Source organism: Biomphalaria glabrata, chromosome 3 (assembly GCF_947242115.1).
Source record: "Biomphalaria glabrata chromosome 3, xgBioGlab47.1, whole genome shotgun sequence".
NCBI lineage: Eukaryota > Metazoa > Mollusca > Gastropoda > Planorbidae > Biomphalaria > Biomphalaria glabrata.
The window spans coordinates 25,697,922-25,722,973 of record NC_074713.1 but is presented as its reverse complement, the minus strand read 5'-3'; the positions used below and the strand labels follow the sequence as shown (position 1 = coordinate 25,722,973).

Below are 25,052 nucleotides of genomic sequence, written 5' to 3'. Positions count from 1 at the left end.
TAAGTCAGTAAGAATGGCACCTTAGGTTTTTGAAATAAAACTTTTTAATAGCAAAATAATGACCCCAGACCCCTTGCTGGCAAGGGCGAGGAGTCTACCGTTTTTTCACTCCAGGAAAAACCTATTCTTGGGCACAATAAACGTCTTCCAAAAGAATGAAGGGTCAGAATGTAATAAATATTAATTATGTACACATACACACACATCCATCCATACAAACATATATATATATTTTTTTTTTTTCTGGGGGGTGGGATAAAAAAAATCCCCCCCCCCCCCAAAAAAAAAAAAAAATCCTGGCTACGCCCATGCAATATAGTTTCATATTAAATATCAAAATAAAGATGTAATGACAACCCTCCGCCCCCCCCCCGCAAAAAAACAACAACAACAACAACAACAAAAAAAAAAAAAAAAAAAAAACAGCAAGTTGTTCGGATTCATGTAATGAACTGTAATGTCCAGAATAAATAAATAATAATTTAGCCTACTATGTTTTTTTTTTTTACACGGAAAGAAAAAAAAATTCTTAGTTCGCACTTAATTTTTTTTTCTTGGTACGCGAGTACCTTAGATCTATACCAAATATTAGACTCTAGGTCGAATCTAGATTCTATAGTGGTAAAATTCTAAATGAGGTGGGTTCGTGTCATATATATTTCATAAAATATATTTTATGTCTATGTCTATGGTGTTTACATTCTAAAAAATAAATAAATAAAGCTTAGTGCGCATGTAAAGTGAAAGTCTCGCGAATCGCGAGATATGATGTTTAAAAGTTGTGGCTCGCGCGATCGGAACTAGCAAACTAAGATCAACTGGGAAAATGCGAAGAAATTTGACCAAATTCAAAATCGTAAAAAAAAAACCCTCAGATTTTAACAAAATTGGACCCATTTCCGGGTTATCTCAGAAAAGTAGCACCCCTGTGCTAGACTTTTTAAAATTTCTTTTTTATATTTTACTTGTTTTTCACTGAACCGCATCAGAAGAAATTTGGGTAGATGTATTATAATTTAAATATTTTTCAACTTAAGTTCTATGTTTTTAAAATGAGCATAGAAGTCTAGAGACTAGTACCACCTGGCCTAAAAAACATGAACATGCCTGCTCTTTTGAATTTAAAAGGATGATTCTTAAAACTTAGTAACGATGATATTAGACTCTACTTAACTTACTAGAGAATAGAGATTTAACTAGACATCTAGATCTAGTTCTAATAGTAAGTCTGAATATAGACATTGAATCTAGTCTAGATTAACTAGAGTCTTGCTTTAGACTAGATTTAGATCTACAAATACAAATACTACAATGATAATCTACTACATGATCTAGAATCTAGATGAGATCTAGACCTACACCTAGTCTATGTAGTAATGTAGTATGACAATCTCAGTCGACTAAGTCAATCTGATCTAACTAAATCTAGATCTAGTTGAAAATCTAAAACTAGCTAGATCTAGATCTAGTTAATCTAGATCTAGATAAGATATCTATAAATATAAAAAAAAGTATAAAATAATAATGTAAGTATACTAGTATAGACTAGAGTAGTTTATGTAGGGATGTTACAATATCCGGTGACACGCCCCTTTTATTAAGTCAAAAAACTGTTTCGACTTTTTTCTGACATTTTTTTTACATACCTTAAAGGTGCACTTTGTTAACCTATTAATTGAATACTTCTCTGTAAAAGAGTTATAGTTTTTGATTGACCAATAAAAATGGCTTCCGGGAATGAAATTACGCTTTCCCACGTGGAGTAGAAGGTTTCGTTTTATTAGACTTAAATAAAGGTTCGATTTCCCTTGTGTATAGTTTAAAAAGCTCAACATTCCCACGCCTTTTGACTCTCCAGTATTGTAGAGCATTTTTCTGGCTAAATTTCAGTGCTTTACTTTTCACATAATACTGTGCACTTTGGATGCTATTAATTTTTTAATATTTAGCAGTTGAATCTAATGCTGGAGGCCATTGTTAACCATTGTAATTTTAGCCTTCTTGTTTACATGCCAAGATAATAGTGATTGGTCAGATTGGTCATGTGACATCAAACAATTTTCTGATAGGTTGAATTATTATAGCAGTTTAAAAAAAACTTAGACTGAAATGATGTCAAAATGGCTGACATTGATTTATTTCTGCAGTTACTCATTTTGAAATAGATGTAGATTTAGATCTAATGAATATATAATATGCAGCTTAGTGTTCAGATATTTTAATAACAATAAACTTTCATTTGAAACATGTTTTTGGACTAGTTGATTAATATATAAGAAATGGCAAGCATATTTATTCAACACATTCAAATCTCCTCACATCGTGCCCATTGGTTGCTATGATAAGGACAAGCACACATAGAAAATTTATTTTCTTTCAACCAGGAATCATACATACATAATTCATATAAATTTAGAAGGCTCTTTCAAATCTACAACATATCAGACAACAAGATTCTTAAAATAATTTTTCTGAAAAAAATTGTAACATCCCTAGTTTATGCTATTCGGACACCTATAGTTAGGCACTTCAACAAAAAAAATTATTTTGATGGTATAGTTTTGTAATTGATATTAAATAGAGCTTGGTGTCCCATTTACAAAAATATCAAATTTATGTTTCTATGATAAGTAGAAGCAAAGTTGTTATGATTTTTTTTTGTATTTTTTTTTCCTTCTTTGGCTTTGTATTCAATAAAAAAATTTGGTACCCGAATTTTGACTTTTTGTTATTAAAGCATGCATATCTTTCTTATTATTCAATATTTTTTGGTTCAAATTTTCAGAAGACTTTATGCATGTTATTTAAAGTGTGATATGACCCCAATCTTTCATCTAAGCCGATTTTTCATACTTTTACAGCCGGGCGAAGCTGAAAATAGAGACGACAAATTTGGTCGAAATTTGACTTGATTCAAGCACAACTTTGTTATTTGTCAATATTTCCATTTCAAATTTTCAGGAGACTTTACATGTTCTTTATATCATTTTATAACCCCCAAATCTATCAATTAAATCTATTTTTTTACTTAAAATTACAGCCAGGCAAAGCTGAAAATAGAGACGACAAATTTGGTCGAAATTTGACTTAATTCATGCATAACTTTTTTATTTCTCAATATTTCCATTTTAAATTTTCAGGAGACTTTATATGTTCTTTATATCATTTTATAACCCCCAAATCTTTCATCTAAATCTATTTTTTATACTTTTACAGCCAGACGCAGTTAAAAATAGAAACAACGAATTTGGTCAGAATTTGACTTATTCATGCACAACTTTTTTATTTATTAATATTACCATTTCAAATTTTCAAGAAACTTTAAACATGTTATTTGCTACAAAAATAAATATTAATTTTAAAGAAAAATAGCCATTAATAATTGTGACCTTTATTTTTTAAAATTTTACAACAGGAACAGCTAGATTTTTTTCAAATATTGATGAAAACTTTTTTATTCTTTATATTTAATCATAAAATTAAAAGGAGACTTTAAACAGCTGGAATATGAAAAATTTATCTTTAAAAAACATTTTTAAAATATTGACCTTTTTTTTTTTTACCAAACAAAACAAAAAACGCAGATGTAAAATTACAAAATATTTGGATATGGGGGGGGGGGGGTGAGGGGGGAGCAAGGCAAGAGGCAATAGAAATCAAAACTATTAGTAAAATTGCCAAGATCAGATATCAGAATGTCTCTTTTATAAAGTTAATACATATATATATTATATATACAGACATAATCTAAACAAACTTATAACATCTAGATCTAATTTATATATATTGAAAAGCTGCTTTAGTTTTTAGGCTATTTCTCAAAGTTTCTCCCATTAAATTTCACATAAAAAAAATAGATCTAAATTTAGTCCTCAACATTCTAGATCTAGAAACTAGTATTAGTTTATTAAGACAATTAAGAATAGACTAGACTAGTATATTATATATCAAATCAATTATCCTATCTTATCTATCTTTATCTAATTCTTGATTTCATTCTATGCATCTCTGTTCCTATTCTAGAAAATAGATCTAAGGCTAAATCTAAGTATTAGACCTAGATTTACACTCTAGTGTATGATTAAAACAATAATTTGATTTTTCTACATTATCTGTTGCTTCTCTAGATCTATTACTAAATAAATCTAGATCTACATTAATACGAGTTTTTTGCTTCATTATCTATATTAATAAACAAGGAAACTTCGTTTTAATAATCTTTTATAAGTATTTTATTACTACTTCCGGTAGAATTGATAGCAAAATGGCTACTTTCGATTTGGTGGTCATTTTGGCATTCATATACCAAGAGCGCCATCCAAAATAGCTTAATAATCACACGTGATTCTTATGTAGATATGGATACTACAAATTACTAACCAATATAAATAATTACAAAACAAAAATAAAAAAGTAATCATAGCTGGAACACACCCTAATTTTGGAAACTTTAAAAAAAAACGATCTAGTAAGCCAATCCCGTCAAATTTGGTATCAAAAGAATCGTCATTTTCTCCCCGACAAAATGATACTATAATCTAGAAGATCGGTTTAAAAAATAATGACGTTTTACTCACTTTTCCGATGGTAACCGGGGACGCGACCGAAACCATTAGGACCAGCTTTTAAGCAGACTTCCGGCGCACTAAAATAGCGATGTTGAAGTACCTACTATAGTAAGGCTATATTAGTATAGGCAGTATAGTATAGGCATAGGCCCAAATTTGAAAGTTTGACTTTGACAGTGCATTATTTTACAATGGTTCGACATAGAAAAGAAAATGAACTGATTAATGAAGTATCAAAATCAAGAATAGTTAAAGCTATTAAAGGAGAATAAGGATGACTACTTTAGACACTTTAGTACTTATATTTGTACCCCTAAGTCCCCTAACCTAGATATTTGTTATTATATTTAAGGTGAAATAGGCCGTGTGTTTTCATTTAATTCATACACATTTGACCCACATTATTTGATTCCGGACACCATAATTTATTTCGGACAGTCTCTAATGACTCTCTTGATCTATATTTAGGCATCAATAAACTCAGATTTTAATTCTATATTAACATAAATTTTAAGATCCTCAGGCATAGCCTCTCACAGGAAATCATTAAGATGTTTTCAAATCATGCATAAAAACGAACACAAAAAATTAAAATATGAACACACTTATTTTCCCAAAATTAGGTCACTGGGATAGTGACTTCTACACAGACTTTTAGACTTATTTTATGTTTGCATGATTAGAATGTTAGTGTTTATAAATTTGTATTTTAATTTAATAAATTTCTAATACAGATGATGTTTTGTAGTATAGTACAGTTTAGGATAGCCATTCTTGCCTAAATAGCTGAATCCTCTATATTTTCTCTATATAAATCTAGATCTATCTAGTAGGTCTAGATCTAAGCATTTAACTTCATTCAATGTACCAAGCTCACTCTAAACATTTGCCCATTTATTCTCTATTAAAAAAACAACAACAAACGAACAAATATAATATAAGATCATTATCATTGATTTCCAAAACTGGCTGTCCAAAATAGATTTTGGTAAGAAAATCGTAATTTAATTCGGACACCCTATTAATTTTTTTTGTATGGAATCAAACAACTTGGCTTATAAATCAAATAAATTAGCCCCAAAAACAGAATAAATATTGCCAGGCTCATTAGTATAGACTTAGCCAATCAAAAAATATAGTCTTAACCCTAGGAAGAGGTAAAGTCATCCGGGTAACATAATAAAAAACAACAACCTGACTAACAAATTTGAAATTAGTTTTTCTTACATAAAAAGACAATAAAAAATTTAAAATACTAGACTTAGACTTTAGTCTAGATTACTCTAGTCAGTCTAGATCTATTTTAAAACTATTATAATTATAGTAAATTTACTAAATTATTAATATGTCGGAAAACAGATTGAGCTCTCAACATTCTACTTTTAGGACCATTTTTTTGACCAATTTCAAATTGGCTATTATTGTAGCGATGTTACATTATCCTGTGACACAACCCTTTGTTTTTTAAGTCAAAAAATTGTTTCAACTTTTTTTGGACACACCTCAAAGTCACACAAAATAAACCTATTAGAGTAAAGATCGTATTGCTGACACTTTTGCACCCGTTTTCACTTGAATTTTTTTTTCTCTGAAATGGTTAGACTTTGGAAAAAGTGAAAGTAGAAATCTCCTCAGCTATAATTATAGATTTGCTGCTTGATAGTCCTATGATTATAAAAAAAATAGAATTCAAGTTTACTTGTGGGGTTTGCACACCTCATGGACAATTAAAAAAAACAAAAACATTCGCGGACATTGTATCATATAAAATCAATATAATCTTACAATTCTTCCCTTGAAGCCATTTTCTTTTACAAAAGTTTGAAAAGATTAAGACAATCAATTCTATGTCACTTTTTCCACACTCTAATACAGCCTTTCTCCTTCATGTTAAAATGATTTTTTGTAGACCTCCTCCCCCTAATTACATTAATATCTATGTTACATCTGCTATTTTTTCCCTAGCTACAAAACAATGTCTAGAGTCAAGCCTAGTTTGACATGGAGGAGAAAGTTTTGGTTTGGAGCAATTCCACATTTAGGATCATTATTTCAGTCCTGTCTCACTCCCCCCCCCCACACACACACACACTCACACATTATAATGGTGCTGCAATTTTTTCCTAGCTTCACAGTGATGTCTATGGGCTAGTCTATTTAAACATGGAGGTGTCAGCTCCACATTATAATGATTACTGTTCTCCACTGGGTCCAGTCCATTGGACATTAGAGAGTAAGGCCTGCAGCCTGCTAGTAGGTGATAGCAAGTTTTCTCTCCCCACCCCCCCACCCCACCCTCTCCTTGGTTAGTAAGCCAAGTGTAGATCAACTACACTAAGGTCACACCTGTTGTAAGCCTTCCTACCTGTAGTCCCTATCTGGTCAACCAAGCTTTTAGTGGACTCATCCCTCCCTCCCTTCCCTCTCTAGTGGCAGTCTCTTCTGTTACATTGACTGGAAAGGGGGGCTAAACAAAAAGAGCCCTTCCCCTCCAATCTGGAGAATGACCCACTTCCCAGCTTTTTTATGTTGACTGTTTCACCCCCTCCCCCATTTCCATAGTTGTACTATTTGGCTAAAAGTTTGCTGGTTTATTATAATTAAATTCTACTAGTTGACTGGCGGCTGGTTATTTTGCAGGGCCGGTCTTAGGCCACTGCAACCTATGCGACCGAAGGATCATCACTTTCATGGGACCCACGCTAATTCAAGGTGTATAAATTATTAAATTAAACCATTTTATAACTTAAAACAGATTTCCTGCGCCCTCCTGTCGATTTACCAGGAGCTCCTGGAAATCTCCCGAAGTTGCAAAATATACGAAAAAGTCCTTAAAATATAAGGAAATATATACACAAAAATTGACATTTTGGGGTGTCATTCAATATGGAAAACGCCAATCTTACGCGCAGCATTATGCATCAGCCAAAATTGTGTAATCTGGTGAAAGAAGCTTCTCGCGCCTCAAACTAATGAATAATTACTTGAGGGCAACAATTCTCAAAGATATATTGAAACATTTGGTAATTCTTGCTATTGAGCGGAATCTATGTAGGAAACTTTATATGTAGGTATGTAGGTATAACTTTGCTACACGCAAGGCTCGTAAAGTAATTCTCTACGTAGTAATGAATGAATAAATTGCAAAGACGAATTTATTTTCTAAATCAAACTCTTAAATTTCACTTATTATCCGCTTCCCTAGCCAAACTTGGCCCCGCGAAATCCGTTTCGCATAGGCTCCCACAATGGTTAAGTCCGGCCCTGCTATTTACATATAGTAGATTATTTAGATTAGTTCCTAGTCCAAACCTCCCGCAAGACAAAGGGGGATGGGAGCGGGCAGGGTTTGATACATTTTAACGACAGTGAAGCGCGTAGCCAGTCATCCGTAGTGTGAATACTACTCTTGTTTTCTCGTGGACAGAAATACTTCTTATTACTCGACAAACTCTTGAGGGAAAAAGAGAATAATATAAATATAGATGCTATATTAAGTTATATCTATAATTTAAAGTTTTTACTTTCTTAAATAGATTTTTAATAAATATGATTTTAAGATCTCTGAAAATAAAAAGCAGCCATCTTGACAAAGAGCGCAAAACTATGCAAATCATTGAAAATAGTTCCTGTCTAGGCTCTACTTAGAGAGTTTTAATAAATCTAGATTAAATCTAGACATTTCTAGATCTCTAGATGCAATTCCTATTTCTATTTATTTATTTTTGCCATTTTGTCAGCAATATCATTTCTTAGGATTATTGTGTGTGCAGGGATTCATTGAAAATTGTTTTTCTTGTTGTTATTGTTGACATTTCTTGTTATTATCTAGAGTACTTGGATATAATTTTAATATAGTCGGCTGATAATGTATCTGATTAAGTATAAAAAATAAATTATTGAAATATAATACATTGTTTTCTTCATGCACAATTGAAAATGTACAGGAATTAAAAAAAAAAGGAATAATTTAAAATTTAACAAAGCAGTTTTACTTTAGGAGATTGTTGCTACTGTAATAAAATATGAATAAATGATTTAAATGGTGTTATTTTAATTACAATGATTAAAAATTAACCATGGAGATATAATAGAACTTACTTTTGTATTGATTATTAGAAAAATAATGTATGTGTGTGCGTGGGAAGTGGAAATGACTAAATGAATGAGAAGATGACAAAGTATGTACACAGTTGCCAAGAGATTGCTCAAGCTAGTTTTCAAGTTGTTTATATTAAATTTTCGTGCTGGAAATGAAAGAAAGACAGTGATATTTAATAAATATAGACTATGTTGCCTTTCCCCACTTTGAGGTCACATCAGATTGAAAAAAAAAATCCTCATGGTTTCTTTTTAAAATTTGCATATTAAGTAGATTTATAGTAATGTTTAAAAGTATGGTACTTCACAGTCAAGATGGAATTATAATACACAAATTATACAAATCTTATATAACATTAATATCTCTTTATTTTTTGCTTTTGAAATTTATAACTAATTCATGCACTTCATTTCAGGTTCTAAGAATGAATGGACATTTAATTCCAAACAGTTGTATAGCAATTGATTCCTGGAGAATCAAGACTACAACAGTTGAGTATATACATTTCCTAACCCACATTCACAGTGATCATACTGTTGGGTTGACGTCAACATGGCAGAAGCCAATCTACTGTTCAGAAATCACAGCTTATTTGTTAATAGAAAGGTATGGTGTCAAGCAAAAGCTCATACAAATACTGCCTTTGAACCAGAGTGTAGTAGTGCAAGTCTTTCTTTCTCACCTACAGAGCAGTACATTCACTGTGACTGCTTTTGATGCAAACCATTGCCCAGGGGCTATAATGTTGTATTTTCAAGGCAGCTTTGGCAATGTGCTGTACACAGGTGACTTCAGACTGTCAGAAGACATAATTGAAATGGCTAAAAAACTGTCTGGACAAGTGGATACACTGTATTTAGACAACACATTCTGTAGCCCACGGTGTGTCTTCCCAAGCCAAGATGATTGCTTTGAAGAGATTGTTGACATTATAAGAAAACATCCCAACCATAAGGTCATAATAGGCCTAAGAAAGATAGGCAAAGAGACACTGCTAGGTCGCTTGGGTGTCACTTTGAATGAAACTATTACAGTGTCGCCTGAAAGTTACAAATTGTGTGATTTACTTTTTTCAACCAACGTCTTAACAACTGCTAATTCAAGCAAGAAAACCTCCAGACTAAGTGTTGTCCCCGTGGAAGTAGTTACCCGAATGTTAAGTATTTTGAACAAGCATTCACCAACAATTGGCATTATTCCAACAGCCATTTTTACAGGTAACCCGCCATAAGCCTTATTGCTTAGGTTCAGCTTTTAAAAATATTTTTTGAAAAACCTCAATAAGATCACATAATAAGAGTTACTTAATTAAGTAAAAAGAATTACTTAACTCTTTCTCTCTGAAATTATTTTCATCGTTCCGATAGAATTCCTCATTCTGCTCATTTGTATTTCACTATCTTTTTATGATTAAACTATTTTTTCGTTTGTTATATTTGTTATTGAATTATAGGGCAATCCATTCTCTTTTTACACAACACAAATTAAAGTTGATAAATCCAAGGGGTCAAATCAATGTTGGCATCATCAATTAGGAGAGTTAAAACAAGATTACAAAAATAGTTTGTGTTTCACACAAACTCAGAGGTGGCCCCCATATATCTGCCCATGGATTCGCGTTTAACAGACAGACTTGACCAAAGAAAACTATCTAGTTTTTTAGAATCTCTTTCCATTATCTTCTCTTATAAAATACAGTTGTTACTTCAAAAAAGAAGATTATGTTCTGCCAAGTCATTGATTTTCCTGACTGGCTCAGGCAACCCATTCCATGCTTTAATAGCACTAGTGAAGAAAGAGCATATTAATATGGATCTAGATCTAGTTACAGATTATATCTAGAGCTTTGAACTAATAGACTTAGTCAGTAGTCTAAATCTAGATTCTATATCTATAATTAGATTACTTTGATGTAGATTATTATTAAATTTAAGTCTAGTAGGCTTCACACATGGTCATATCTATCTATACTAGAATTAAATATCTAAATCTATTTCTGGAATCTAAATCTAGAATAAACTAGATCTACATTAATTAAGATCTAAGTCTAGATTTAGATCCTCATTCTAAATCAAGATTCACGTAAATTCTATTATTTAGAGTTGACTGACAACGTAAAATATCTTAAGACCTAGAGCTAGATAGATCCAGTCTAGATGAATTAGAACGAATCAGTCAATTAACTCCTAATCAGGTTGAAGACTTCATATTGTTACGTTCTCTCTCTCCTAATCCGGCCTTCCGTAAACACTGCTAAACACAACACATCACATCAACACATCAAGAACTTGACAACAAGAGCTCCACAATATCGGGTACTTTAATAATGAGTGAATAAGTAGATAACAGCCAATACTAGACAATTGGCATCAAACACAACAACTAAAATGTCACTCTGTACATCACCGTACAAAACTCTACTGTCTCTCTTTCTGGTCTTGTACATCAACACATGAGGACTCGACCAGGACCGACTTCATAGCCGACTAACAGTCCCGGTCTCGACGCTCTCCGGTCTTGAACTGCCGCTTTCCTACACACTGTGTCCTCGTACACGCAGGCTTTCGATCACATGACCATAACATTGGTCATATTTGCGTGTAATCGTAGTACTGTCCCTTGTCCATGGCCCCGCTGACCTGAGTGATTCACGTGTGTGTCAGCTGAGCCTGAGTTAACCCTTTTGCGCCGCCAATAGGGTCGTAACAATATAATCAGACAAACTGAAAGGAACCCCGCTTAATTTAGATCATTAAGATTTACACCTATGGGAAAGTAACAATGTCGAACGCTTTTGTGCCAGTTTTTAGTTTAGAATTTATAGCTTTGCAATGGTTAAACTTATTAAAAAAATGAAAACGTCTGTGGACTCCTCAGCTATTGGGCGATAAAACTAAATTTGACTCTTTTTTTCCATATCAGCTATTAAATTTATATACTCAAGTCACTGCGGTAGGGGTCGGACCTAATCTGGAACTTAATTTTTGCGGGAGTCATAATGAGCGAAAGGCGGTAAAAAAAACAGCGAAATAACATGTTAAAATATAGGAAATTAAGCTTCAATTAGTTCTATCGTCTAATTTCTTCCATGAAGAATTATAACTATTGACCTCCTTGTGGCATTAAATTTGGTTTCACTTTTCCCGTGCTCCACATCTCCTTTCTCTGCTTGGAACTGATGTAGATATAGCCTACGAAACGTGTGATCAAATATTTCTTTTAATTAAAGAAAGAAAGAAACTATATAACTCGATCTCGCCTCCTTCATATAGATTATAGGCTAGTCCACATCATTTTACTCTCCATTTCATTAACTCTTGTTACTGCGGCTATTTTTTTTTAGAACACATTGTTCAGTGCACTTAATCACCATCTACTCGATCTCACATGAAGTCTTCCATACACACACACGCACTGGTTGACCCAAAGGCAGATCCCGAATGCGATGGATTGATGATGTATGGAGGCGGATCTACAACAGCTTGGGTTTCGGGCATGAATAGGAAAGACACAGAATGTGTTGAAGCAGGCCAGAGCCCTCCATGGGCTGTAGCGCTAGGCCTACTAGGATGGATAGACAGGATTGACGTCCACAGCTGCACTTGCAACACTCAAAACAATCTTGAAAGAAAAAAAGCATAGGGCTAACTCTCTTCACTAAATCAGACCGATGCGATACTTGGTCATGCCCTTATTTTTATAATGCTTAAAAATCTTGAAGCTAACTGCAGAATTAGAGAGAAGACTCGTATATAATGGAACTGAGATGCTATACAAAGACCGCATCACAAACGAAGATAGGTATTAGAAACAGGATCACAACAGCCATATTAGACCCTATGATGATCTGCTATAAACCACTTTAAAATAAAAATGTGTGGCCTATCACAACGTACCCAGGGCTTGCAAAAACCTTCTTTTACATAAAAATTCATTTATGTTGGAAGATGACCTATGGTTGATAATGCAGTTTTTTTTTATAGGTAGGCCTATAGTATAAAAAATAGGTGCGTAAACAATACTTATGAAAATGAATTCTGCACTTCTTTTAAACATTTATACACATATTAGGTGTAATATCATTAGTTGGTAACAAAAGAATATCCAGCCAGTTTTAAAAAAAGGAGGACGGCAAAACAGAGGTGCCCCCCTCCCCCATTTATCCCTCTCCCGTACCTATAAACGCTTTAAAGATCAACTGAGGCGCCATTTCACCCTCACTGGCATAGAGGAAAGTAGCTGGCAGCAGATGGCCTCTGAGAGAGACTGTTGGAGAACTCTCACATTTAAAGGCTGCGAGACAAACATTTTAGACGGATAGAAAATAGACTGCCAGTGGACAACATCCTTGCCTGCATGAAATGCGGTAAAATATGCTGGTCGCAGCTGGGCTTGTGTAGTCATGTGAGACGCGTAGTGCTGCACTCATCCTTAATCTTCGAAATCGAAGACATTTCCATTCATATAAAAATAGGCCTATTATTTTAATATTTCAGTTTACAAACAATAACAATAGATAAGACAAAAAGAAAAGCAGATTAAATTAGTCACTAAATTATCATTAATGGCTTTTAAGCTTATTATAGGGGCGTTTGCTGAAAAAGTTTTCAGTTAAAAGGTCATTTTGTGTGAACACCCCATAATATTTTTTTTTTCAATTGAATGAATAGCCTTTGCTATTCTAGCTAACTATTTCCTCATCTATTTAGAAGATGTCCATTGATGCTTTGAAATCGCCCTTAAGTTCGGACCTATTCTCATTTATTCAGAAAGGTTTTGACAATGGAAATTTTCATACATGCCAACTTTGACCTTCAGCTATGCTTTATTTTATGAGGGAAAACGAAAGTGACTATGTGGGAAATGTAGAAAAATAGTGTCTTTGTAATACCAATTTAATAGTTCTGCAGTTACTTTCGAAATAAATAAGAATGGATAAAAATTATTAGGAGCTGTTTGCTTTATATGCCATTTCGATGATGGGCCTTTCCTATATATCTAGTAAACATTTAAATCTTCGCGGGTCAGAGTGAAAAAAAAAAAAGCTATCTCGTGGTAGTCTAATACGAATAGTTTATCACCAGTCATTGACGCACGTATCTATATATATGATTAGTAAAAAGTACTTTTTAAAATTTTTTTTTTTTTTTTTTTGCTTTAGAGAGGGGAATGCGTATTTTGAGATAAACCGTATTCACATATTTTCATGTCCATTTGCATAAAAAATATGCAATATTATGAGTACTTGTAGGCAACTCTGCCTTTACATCCTCTGCCCTGAAAAGGGGTACATATTAATTTACCTAGAACTAAAATATTTAATATTTATTCACTTTAAAAAAAAAATCTATTAGCTCATGCAGAATGTGGGTAACGTTTTATAGCACTGCACATGCATGCAAATTAGTTGCACACAACTGCCATATAAGTAAAAAAGATGGTTTCATTTCCTCAATTTCTTTTATTGCATCAATAACTGGCCTCCTAGAATCACATGCAAATGTATTTATTTTTAATATGACCTGTTTATTTGAGTATTGTACTTCTTCTTTAGTGCACTTTGATTTAAAACTAAACACTTGATCATTCTTTTCAGGTTGTACAGAAAATGTGATGAAGAATCCCAATCTGTACATAGTGCCATACTCTGATCACTGTAGCTACCCTGAACTTGTTCAGTTTGTGTCTGCACTCAGGCCTAATAAGGTTCTCCCTATTGTAACAGGCACTAAAGGCCCTTACAACTCAGACTTCAGTGATAGACTTAACATGTCCTGCTTTGATGCTTACCTTTCTCAGCCACATGCTGTTAGTACTAATGCTACCAATCTGCTTGATAGCCATACAGAAACGGAGAGATTAACAGGAACTGTAACCAACTCTAAATTATCCTTAGTCAAGAGGAGAATGCTCAGTACTAAAAAGAAAGCTAAAGCAAAGGGGGTTGTTTATTGCAAAGGTTTTTACCCTATACAAGAACCAATAGCAGATAAACCAAGTGCTTTAAAAGATGGTATCATTTTTGAGGATAAAGAAGCATCCTTCAAAATGTGTGTAACAAGTGGTCATCCTTCCATTGATTTGACAGCTCAAGAAAGTGAAAGCTGTCACTCTTTAAATGAGCCAGCTACTCAGACTACTTATGACCATCCTAGTGATTTGCCTGAGCTCATTAACTCCAGAATTTCTCAAATAGATTTCTGTCCTGACTCATTGGACTATGAAAAAACTGCTAGTTCATCAAATAGTCATGAAGACAGCATTAATGTCATTGATCTGACCTCAGACAATAAAGATGTTGCAGATTTTTATGTGCCCAGCGACACTTTTCAAATTAATTGTACTCTGGATAATCATGAGCAAGTTGATTCAAAATCAGTTCTACCAGAGAAGACACTGGATGTAAATGCGGCAGAGCAAAACACTCAGTTACAGGATTTTGGTATAAACACAGAAGTTGAAGAAACAGGTAAAACCAAAGAGAAAACAAACCAGCTTGTTAAAATACGAAGTAGCAGACATAGTTCAAAGACTCAAGACTTATCTAATACCAGCAAATATACAAAATGTATAAAAAAGCTCTGTAATGCTTGTGATGTTATTGATATGTCAGAAAAAAACGGTGAAAAGGTCACACTTTTGATGGATTGGGATAGCAACAAGCAAGTTAAACAAAGGGGTAGAGCCAAAAGGAAAAGGAATCGGCTAGTTGAAATCCCATCATCAAAGGTACAAAATAGGGAAAGTCCTTCAAAGGAATCTAGCCAATCATCCCATACCAGGAGCAAAAAAAAATGCATTAATAGTGAAATCCCTACTATTCTTTCTACTAGCATTTCAAAACAAGTGCCATTGTTAGATGTTCAGGAAACCAACAATGGTGCTGTTCACCCAACAGCAGATACATTACAGCATTGTCATGAAAAGAAACAACCTCATTCCAGGAAAGAAGAGGTAGCAAATCCATCTGCTGCTTTGCTTCCACTGATACCACAAAAAAGGGGTCGCGGTCGCCCTAAGAAAAAGGACCAATTATCAAATGACAAGAATAGCAAAAATCTGGTTAGTCTAATACAAGCAGATAGGCTTAATAGAACAAACACACATTTACGAAAATCAGCTATTGGGAAAATAAAAAGGGAAAACAGCCCTAATGCAGCTCAGACTAAGAAGTTAGTGTCACTTATATGCTCAGCTGTTTGTTCTGCTTTACTGCCTTTGAGAACCAAAAGGCTGATTAAGAATGAAGTTACACATGATGTAGCACCTGCATCCTGTCCAAGTGGCATGTCCGATTCATCACAAGATGCCCTCAAAGACTCTCTTGAAAGCAGAAAATGGGAGACATCTACCACCAATCATAGTCTGGAGGATTTAAATTTTTTGAGTGCATCAGATGAAGAATACACAATTAAAAAGCTGTCAAACCAAGTTTGTTTCAATAAGAAATCTTTACATATCATTGACTCGTCTATACTAGTGGGTACACAAGATGAAAATAAAATCTCAGAATCTGAAAGCAACAAATTGCATAAACAAATTTGCTTAAAGGACAGTATAAAGAACACTAGAAAAATTGACGAGTTCCCAACAATCAAAGATACATCACATTCTACAGATGAAGAGTTAGGGGATCACATGTGTTCTAAGGACAGAGTTGAGAACAGAAATACATTATCTAAATCTCAGGCTGCTTCATGTGTAAATCTACCTGAACCTTCAGATTCTACCAGCAGTGCTCTCACAAACCATTCTGTGTTACAGGGCAAAGTAAAAGAGACTTACATTAAGTACTGTGCAATGGAGTCATCATCAGTGGGGCCTGAGGAAATAAAGGATTACAGAAGTGTGCATATCAACAATGATTCGAGCAAACAAACACCACAGGGGTCTTCCTGCTTGCCTGTTGAGTTCCCAACAATCAAAGATACATCACATTCTACAGATGAAGAGTTAGGGGATCATCTGTGTTCTAAGGACAGAGTTGAGAACAGAAATACATTACCTAAATCTCAGGCTGCTTCATGTGTAAATCTACCTGAACTTTCAAATTCTACCAGTAGTGCTCTCACAAACCATTCTGTGTTACAGGGCAAAGTAAAGGAGACTTACATTAAGTACTGTGCAATGGAGTCATCATCAGTGGGGCCTGAGGAAATAAGGGATTACATAAGTGTGCACATCAACAATGATTCGAGCAAACAAACACCACAGGGGTCTTCCTGCTTGCCTGTTGTAAGGAAGATTTCTGAAACTATTTGCAGTGATGGGGATCTCAAAGCAACCCTTGATCAAACTAGTGATGAACATTCCAATGAATTCACAATGGATACAGTGATAACAGGCCAAGGAAGCCACAAGTCTACTATATCCAACAAAGTTCATTTTTGCTATGATTGTTTCATCAGCAGATTTCCTTCAGCTGTCATAGAGAATCAAGTGAACGCATGCTTTGTTTGTGAAAAGTCAGTTCAAAAAAAGATATTTTGTGATCAGATGTTTGTGAACACTTTAAAAGATTTATTCTTTAGAAAGGATTCTGTAAAGAGCTGAATCTCAAGGCAATACTTTTTTTTTTATATTTTTTTTTTGTAAATAAAAAAAATCCTCTAAATGAGATTCATATTTCAAAGGATTCTTTTAGTTCTTAAATGTTTTATTTAATCTTAACTCTACCTCACTTCAGTAGAAAATTTGAATAAATAAAAGTCATTAGGCTATTATAAAATATTATTTTTTTACAGATGCTTTTGTTCAGTTTCAATAAAACAGTGTGATCGAAATTTATGGGATCCTATACTTCAGCATGGAAGTGGTATTAGTTTGCTGGAGACTCAAAAATTGCTGCAAGTTTTGTATCCATGTGGAGGGCCACTGTAAATGTATAAATTATATTTAAATAATAGCCAAGATTGTAAACACTTTGTAAATTAAGATCAATAGCCATCTTCTATACATTAAACTCCTTTACAAGCAGGTCAAAGCACGATAATCACTCAGTATTGAGATTGTGGAAAGGAAATTGTAAAATTTTCTTTACATGTTATAATTTACATCAACTGATGAAATTTTAAAAATATAATATTTGTAAAAATGTTCAAACACTTTTGATTGATTTACAAAGTTCCATTTTATATTTTCTTCACATTGTTGCACAAGTTTAGTTTTGTATGATATTGATTACACAGTACTGGTAATGCAATTGTTTTAACATTTTATGGAAACAAGATGTTTTCACTGAAGCTTACATCACAGTATTTAGACCAAACCTCAACAAGTGAATGTCTGCTGTCCTGTTGTATATATAGTTGTCTTTTGAGGATGTAAATGCAAGAAACTTAAAATGTTGTTTTTTTCTTGTCACATCTTGTGTCCAATAAAAGAATTTAAACATAGTGCTATCAATACAATATGTTCTTGTGGTAAAGCTCTGAACTGTAATCTCTATGGTCCCAGTTTGGAACCCTGCCCACTGCCATCCCCTGCTTTCTTGCAGAAGTTTTTGCTCAGATGTAATAATCTTCAATTTTGAAGGAGCATCAGAAACATGTCCAATAAACAAGTCAAAATAAATAAAGAATTGTCTCCAAGTCCAGAGAAAAACTATTTTATTTAGTCCTGGCTGCTACCTATATTGTCACCTCTCATACAAAGTTGCAACAGAAAGAAGCTTGATAGTGTAACATTTCATAGAACAATAATCCTAAGCCATTTTCTTGCTGATAAATGTCCACTATCAAGTTACTTAAAGGAAGAACCTTCAAGATATTTTACCATTCATGAAATATTTCCTTCTTTGAATGCCAGGACTGTTTGTGACCCAGATTCTACTTGTTGTTTTACTCAGATGTGCTGGCCACATTTAGTATATCACCTAATTGTAAGAGGGGCTTCCTTTATCTGTTGTAGAAAAGAATGCAGAGACAAGAATGGAGAAACTACTCTTCAGAACTATTCTAGTTCCAGCCTCCTATCTTCTTGGTGCATTTACCTGCAGTTTTAATCAATAGTTACAGAGCTGTCATGTTTTTTTTTAACAGATTTTTATTTGGCCATATTGGCTTGAAGAACTTTTGTAAATAATTAAATTTATATATTTGTTTTAAATGATATAAAAGTCATTTATTTGGGCTATGTCCTACTATAGGACTTGTATTCTTTTATAGGCAATGTGTTTCTAAAGGGCATTCACTTACCTTTTTTTTTATCTCATCACAATATTGTTTGACTTCAAAGTCTGATGTTCCTACTTTTGGTTACTGTTGAGCAAAGTCTTTTACTTTTATCATTTCAATAAATATCTATAATTATTTTATATTGTGTGTGTTGGATTTTCCTTCTGTTAGCTATTGCTACATTAAATAATGTTTGAATAAAATTCACATTAAATTAGATTAATGATTATTTAATTGTACAGTAGATGGCATTAATGTTTTATCTAGATCTTCAGTGTTACTTTAATGTGAGTATTTGTACATATATACAAGCATTTTTTATAAGCTACGCCCATTGATTTGTTTTCCGCCCTTTTTTTCATGGACCCCCCTCTCAGTATAAAATTCATTCATTCATTCCTTTGCCATCGAATTCTGGTATCTTATGTTGAACTAGCTTATAAATGTAAGTATCGCTGCCTCACCCCCCCCCCCCTCTCTAACTCCCGCCAGAATGAAGTCTTATTTACACTACCTGAAATGGACCTCATTCACCAATCGTAAACAAACAACATTTAGTCACGTGGTCTTATTGATAAAACAATGGAAAAAACTGTCACGTGACAACCATCATGAATTAAACATGAGATCGTAAAATATATAGAAGAGATAGAGCACCACGTGGCTAAATGATGTTTGTTTACGATTGGTGAATGAGGTCCATTCTATGATAATTTTTGGATGGGGCCCTTGTTTCCTATTACATGCTTCAAATGGCAACGCTCACATATTTTGTCCTTACCCACACATGTGTTTTATTTTTTGTTTTCCTTTCATTTGAACTGTCCCCATTTCAATACTCTCCTTTGGACCCGTGAATTCTAGTTTATGTGACGTTTAATTGGAACGGCTAGATTTAAATAAAGCGCTCCCAAACACATTCACTTCTGACCTGTAAATTCTAATATCACTTTTCTCTTTTAAATTTATGTATATATAATATAATAATAATAATCTTTATTGTCCGTATGGAAATTTGTGTTACAATTTTTGCATTACACCAAACAAAAAACATTATAACTATAAGAAACCAAAGTGTACATTCACACCAGACTCACTCATAATTTACATGTGACAAAGTTTATACCGGATTGATCTTATTTAATTATTTGATTTCTAGGGGAACAAAAGAGTGTTTGTGTCTGTTTGTCTTTGCTATTGGTGTCTTGTATCTCTTTTGTGATGGTAAAATCACAAAATCCTGACACAAAGGGTGATTCTTTATTTCGAGGATCTTGTTAGCTTTTTTTTTTAGAGATGTTTGTCTCAAACAACTGCCCAAATGGGGTTTTTTTTTTGCCAATGATTTTACCAGCAGCATTTAGGATTCTATAAAGTGTATTTTTAATGCTCAGATTGCCATACCAGGCAGTGATATTGAAAATTAAATTATTGCAGATGTGAGCGTGATAAAACATAGCCAAGGCCTTTTCGCTAACATTAAACGAGGACATTTTTCTTAGTAATCGTAATCTTTGCTGCCCTTTTTTTGCTGATATAATCAGTATTTGCAGTAAAATTTAGTTTATTGTCTAGGATAGTACCAAGGTATTTAAAGGTTTGCACAATTTCAATAGTCTCTCCAGCTACAGAAACAATATCATTTTCCTTCTTGTCCCTACGAAAATCGATTATCATTTCTTTGGATTTTTTACATTTCATGATAATATCGTCCACCATGGCCCAGTTGTGTTCTTTTCGTAATGTACGTTTAGATTGCTGCATTCTTTCATGGTCTAGTTCTATTCGCATCTTCCTGTTTTGGGTTTTCATCTCCTCACTAGCCTATGTATATTACATCAAAATTTACACTGGGCGGAGTGGCCTATTGTAAAGTGATTGGCTTCCTTGTGTGATAGTAAGTCATAAAGTGTTTTTGTTTGGAGTGACTCGCAGTGTATTGTGTGTGACTGTGTATGGAAAGACCGGATGACCTTCATTGTACTTGGACGAGTGAACAGCGAAAAAAGTGTGTAAGTCAGGACTGTGTGGAAATAGGTCAGAAAAAACAGGACATAAATGTGAAACTAATAAAGTGATTTGTTGAGATTATAGTTGTTTTTAGTGTGTCTATTGCACTAGCGGATCCAGAACTTTGGAGTGGGGGGGGGGGGCGATTTTTTTCCAAACCCTAACCCTAACGCCCAGTAAACCCTAACCCTACGCATAAACGTGCATACAGTGCGCGCGCGCACACACACACACATATATATATATGTATATATATATATAAATATGAGAATAAAAAAAGCAGCATTTCTCAACCTTCGGCGAAAAACAAAACAACTGGGGCAGCGCTATAAGGTTCTCTGGTGAAGTTCGCCAAAAGCGTTTTCTTGCTTTTTTCACTGCAGAAACGCATTCTCCTGACAAGTACAGCTCATTATTCATCAATGGAGTACGGGGCGAAGCCCCGACGCCAAAAGCGTTTTCTTGCATTCTTCCTTGCAGAAACGCATTCTCCTGACATCTACAACTCATTACCCATAAATGAAGTTCGGGGCGAAGCACTGCAGAAACGCATTCTCCTGACCTGAAGCTCATTATTCATACTATTAAAAAACGACCTTTCGAATAATGTTGTACTTGAAAAATATTCTAATTTGAATTTATAGGCCCATAATACATTGCAAATAAAACCGATTTGTTCCTTGAAAAGATAGGATACCCCACGAATTTAGATTTTTGCTTTGAGGATCGCCGCCGAAAAAAAACTTATTCGATAAATAGTATTCAAGAAAACTCTAGTATAAATTGTGAGTTATAGTCCCAAATTTATTTAGCTAGAAAAATATCAGATTGAGTAAAGGCTGGGAAAAGGTGACAATGAAAACGTTATTTGAGTTTAGAACTCATCTCAATCATGACTCTTATACTGAAAAATTTCGTTTGAATTCTAACTTTTCCAATGCAAAGTCTTTCTTAAAATACTTATAACTTCATGTGAAATTACAAAAACTCTGTCTGGAAATGGGAATGGCGGTAGAGTGAAAACGATTAATCCTCGCTCCTTTACTAATTTCTGCTAAAGATTGCATTTGGCATTAAAGAATAGGGGTGGCGCGACTCGATATAAGAATTTAATTTATAGTATATATAAATTATATTAGTGACAGATTTTTTTAATTTTGTAATTTCTTAACTATAATACAAAAAGAAAAAGTATTGATTTGTCCGATGGGGGAAATGCGATTGCATGTATCGCCCCTCCCACCTGGTACAACCCTTTTTCATTTAAATTTACTAATGATACAATTTGAGATTAGAGTGTGGTACGACATATTTACAATGGGTCACATATCAATACGTAGTTTATATTATATAGATATTCAACTAATTTTATTCACAAACTATGATTCTCCACAAAAATAGGACCGCCCCCCCAGCACTCAGAGCGCTAGAGTGGGGAGGGCAGTACATGCAATCGCCCCCCCCCCCCTCACCCCACCGAATCGGCCAAAATACCAGAAAGGGAGCGACATAATATAAAATTTATATATTAATTCAACTAATTTTGTTCACAAACTATGATTTCTCCATAAGAACGGACCGCCCCCCCCCCCCCACTCAAAGGGTTTAGGTGGGAAGGGCAGAAGAGGTATTCGTCCCCCCCCCCCCTCCCACCAATCGGCAAACAGGGAACGACATAATATAAAGATCGGTTAAAATATCAATAACAAGTTACAGGGATATAGATATTTAATTGATTTGTTAGCAGGCTGTGATTTCTACCAATAAATTGGACCGCTCCCCCCACTTGAAAGTGTAAGGGGGGGGGGCGGAATTGATACCATCGCCCCCTCCCGACTTCACCAAATCGGCCAACATACTAGAGGGGGGGGGGCGAAATAATCTAAAAATATGTTGAAATATAAATAATTAGTATATATTTTTAACATAAGTAATAAATTCGTATACAAACTGTGTGAATCCTATACTAAAGTTCGTCCGCCCCCCCCCCCTGGGGGGGTCGGCCGAGTGGGGGGGGGCGATCGCCCCTACCGCCCCCCCCCCTGGATCCGCCAGTGGCTATTGTCAGGTAGGGTTTCAGTGGGTTGCCCTAGGGCTCATTGCTTTTCCGGGTTCCCCCCACCTGAACAATGTAAACCAGATCAGGCCCGCGACGTGGTTCCATCCGGCCCGCAAAAATGTCGGCACAAAATAAAAAATCACACTAACAAAATGAAAAATGTATCTTAACCTAAGTTGGGGAGTCAATTTTTCTCTGACGGCTTGGTACCATGACCTTTAACATTTGTGCGTTTATTAAATGGGACTCTGAATTTAGAATCTATCAGGAAACGTTAACAGATTAATTTTACTTTTTTTTTTGTGGTAGCCTACCCGAACATGACAAAAAGCCAACATATTGTTTTGTAAAGAAAGACTGACTCTAACTAAGACCTTATGAAAATTGGTTGTGATTACAAGGACTCTTTTCTCATATAAAAGTGTGATGTTTTAAAAACAAAGAACAATATATATATCGAATTATTTTTTTTTAATATGACAGCTTTCTTAGTTTGAGACACGAATAAAAGATTGTTAAACTACGCTTAGATATTGGAAGATAGGGATTTACACCAACAAGAGACAAGAAAATGAGTCGGTGTTGAAGCTAGCTACAATGTCGCTCACACTTTCAGTAGAGAAATAAAGCCATTTTCTGACGATTAAAAAGAAGATAAACTTCAAATATCCCATTCATTAATGTAAGTACTAGATCCACAGGTTTCTATTCTAATAAAAAAGTTTCAGGTCAATTTCATTTCGTTTTTGTTCTTGTTCGTTCATCTGGCCCTCGACACGAGTGTCGGAAATTAAAATGGCCCGCAGGTCGAATTAGGTTGGGCATCACTGATGTAAACCAAAACAAAGAGTACGGTACTAGCATAAATACTACGTTTCAGGGTGTTAGGCTATGGGAAAGAGTGTCGCCTATGGAGCCGTATCTTTAGCTAGCGTTGTTTGTGGTGTATGAAGTTGTAGGGCGCCGAGATGGAGTGTGTGTGTGGAAGGTGTGTTATTGGTGTGTTTTTTGAACAATTATTAATGTAATGTTTACCACCATGAAATTGATTCACATGGAAATATCTTCTTAATTTGCAATTAGGTATTATTAAATACTAGTCGACCGGCGGCGTAGCATACGCCGCTACTTTGCAGGGCCGGCCTTAGGTGACCGTAGTGGGCTCCGCACTTATGCAACCGCAGTGGGCCCCTCACTTTCGTAAGACCCGCGGTAATTCTAGGTGTATAAATTATTAAATTAAATCACTGTATAACTTATAACGGATTTCTCGCGGCCTCCTGTCAATTTACCAGGAGCTCCTAAAAATCTCCCGAAATTAGCAAAATATACGAAAAAGTCCTGGAATTATCCGGAAATTATTAAAATCTTTAGAAAACTCATACGAATCTCCTGAAATATATAGACAAAAATTGCCATTTTGGGGTGTCATTCAATAAGGAAAATGCCAATCCTACGCGCGATAAAGAAAAAAACGGCATTTTCCCTTAATTTTGGAATCTGGTAAGATAGATTGAAACATTTGTTAATTCTTGCTATTGAGCGTGATCTATGTTGGAAATAAAAGTTTCATGATTCACTGTGGGACTTCGCTACACGCAAGGCTCGTAAAATTCGTGGGATAACTCTATCCGCAGAAATTAAAGAGTGATTACTTCTTCTTTACTTCTTCTTCTCGTCCAAACTCTTGAGCGAATAAGAGAATTATATATATATAGATTCATTATTGTTCGTGTTGAACCATTGTTGTTTATTCAGTAACTGTTCAGTTGAATGACTTTTATTCGATGTTCATTTATTTCGTATGCCAGAAAGTAATGAACGTATGTCTATCACTAGGGCAACACACTGACACCCGGACCTGACATCTATTACAGCTTGGGCTCTCTAGTGTGAATCTCGGGTACGACTGGGATGTTTAACTTGGGTCTCCACTACGTCCACCCAACTGTAATGGGTATCTGAAAGGCATTTGGGAAGTAATGGTAGTTGGTCGTTGTGCTGGCCACATGGAGATCTCATTAACCGGGCAGCTACGAGTCTCGACTGACCACTCGTCGCCACGTCATAGGTCTTCAGTCAGGCCTTCTCTAACGATGGGTCACGGTGTACGATGAGTGATTTAGCTTATTGCTTGT

At 34.6% G+C, this 25,052-nt stretch overlaps 1 protein-coding gene across 3 annotated transcripts; it reads left to right on the top strand.

The window, feature by feature from the left end:
* Nucleotides 1-882: 882 nt before the first annotated feature.
* Nucleotides 883-18,985, top strand: LOC106069574 (uncharacterized). Of its 3 annotated transcripts, none has more exons than XM_056024219.1 (3): nt 883-1,000; nt 9,086-9,887; nt 14,267-18,985. In XM_056024219.1, exons 2-3 carry the CDS (start codon nt 9,095-9,097, stop codon nt 17,221-17,223), a joined length of 3,750 nt encoding a protein of 1,249 aa, XP_055880194.1. In that variant the 5' UTR covers nt 883-1,000; nt 9,086-9,094; the 3' UTR covers nt 17,224-18,985. The 3 variants fall into 3 exon arrangements, with proteins under 3 accessions (XP_055880194.1, XP_055880193.1, XP_013084726.2); XM_056024218.1 differs by lacking the exon at nt 883-1,000 and adding an exon at nt 1,052-1,222; XM_013229272.2 differs by lacking the exon at nt 883-1,000 and adding an exon at nt 1,282-1,526.
* Nucleotides 18,986-25,052: the final 6,067 nt, after the last annotated feature.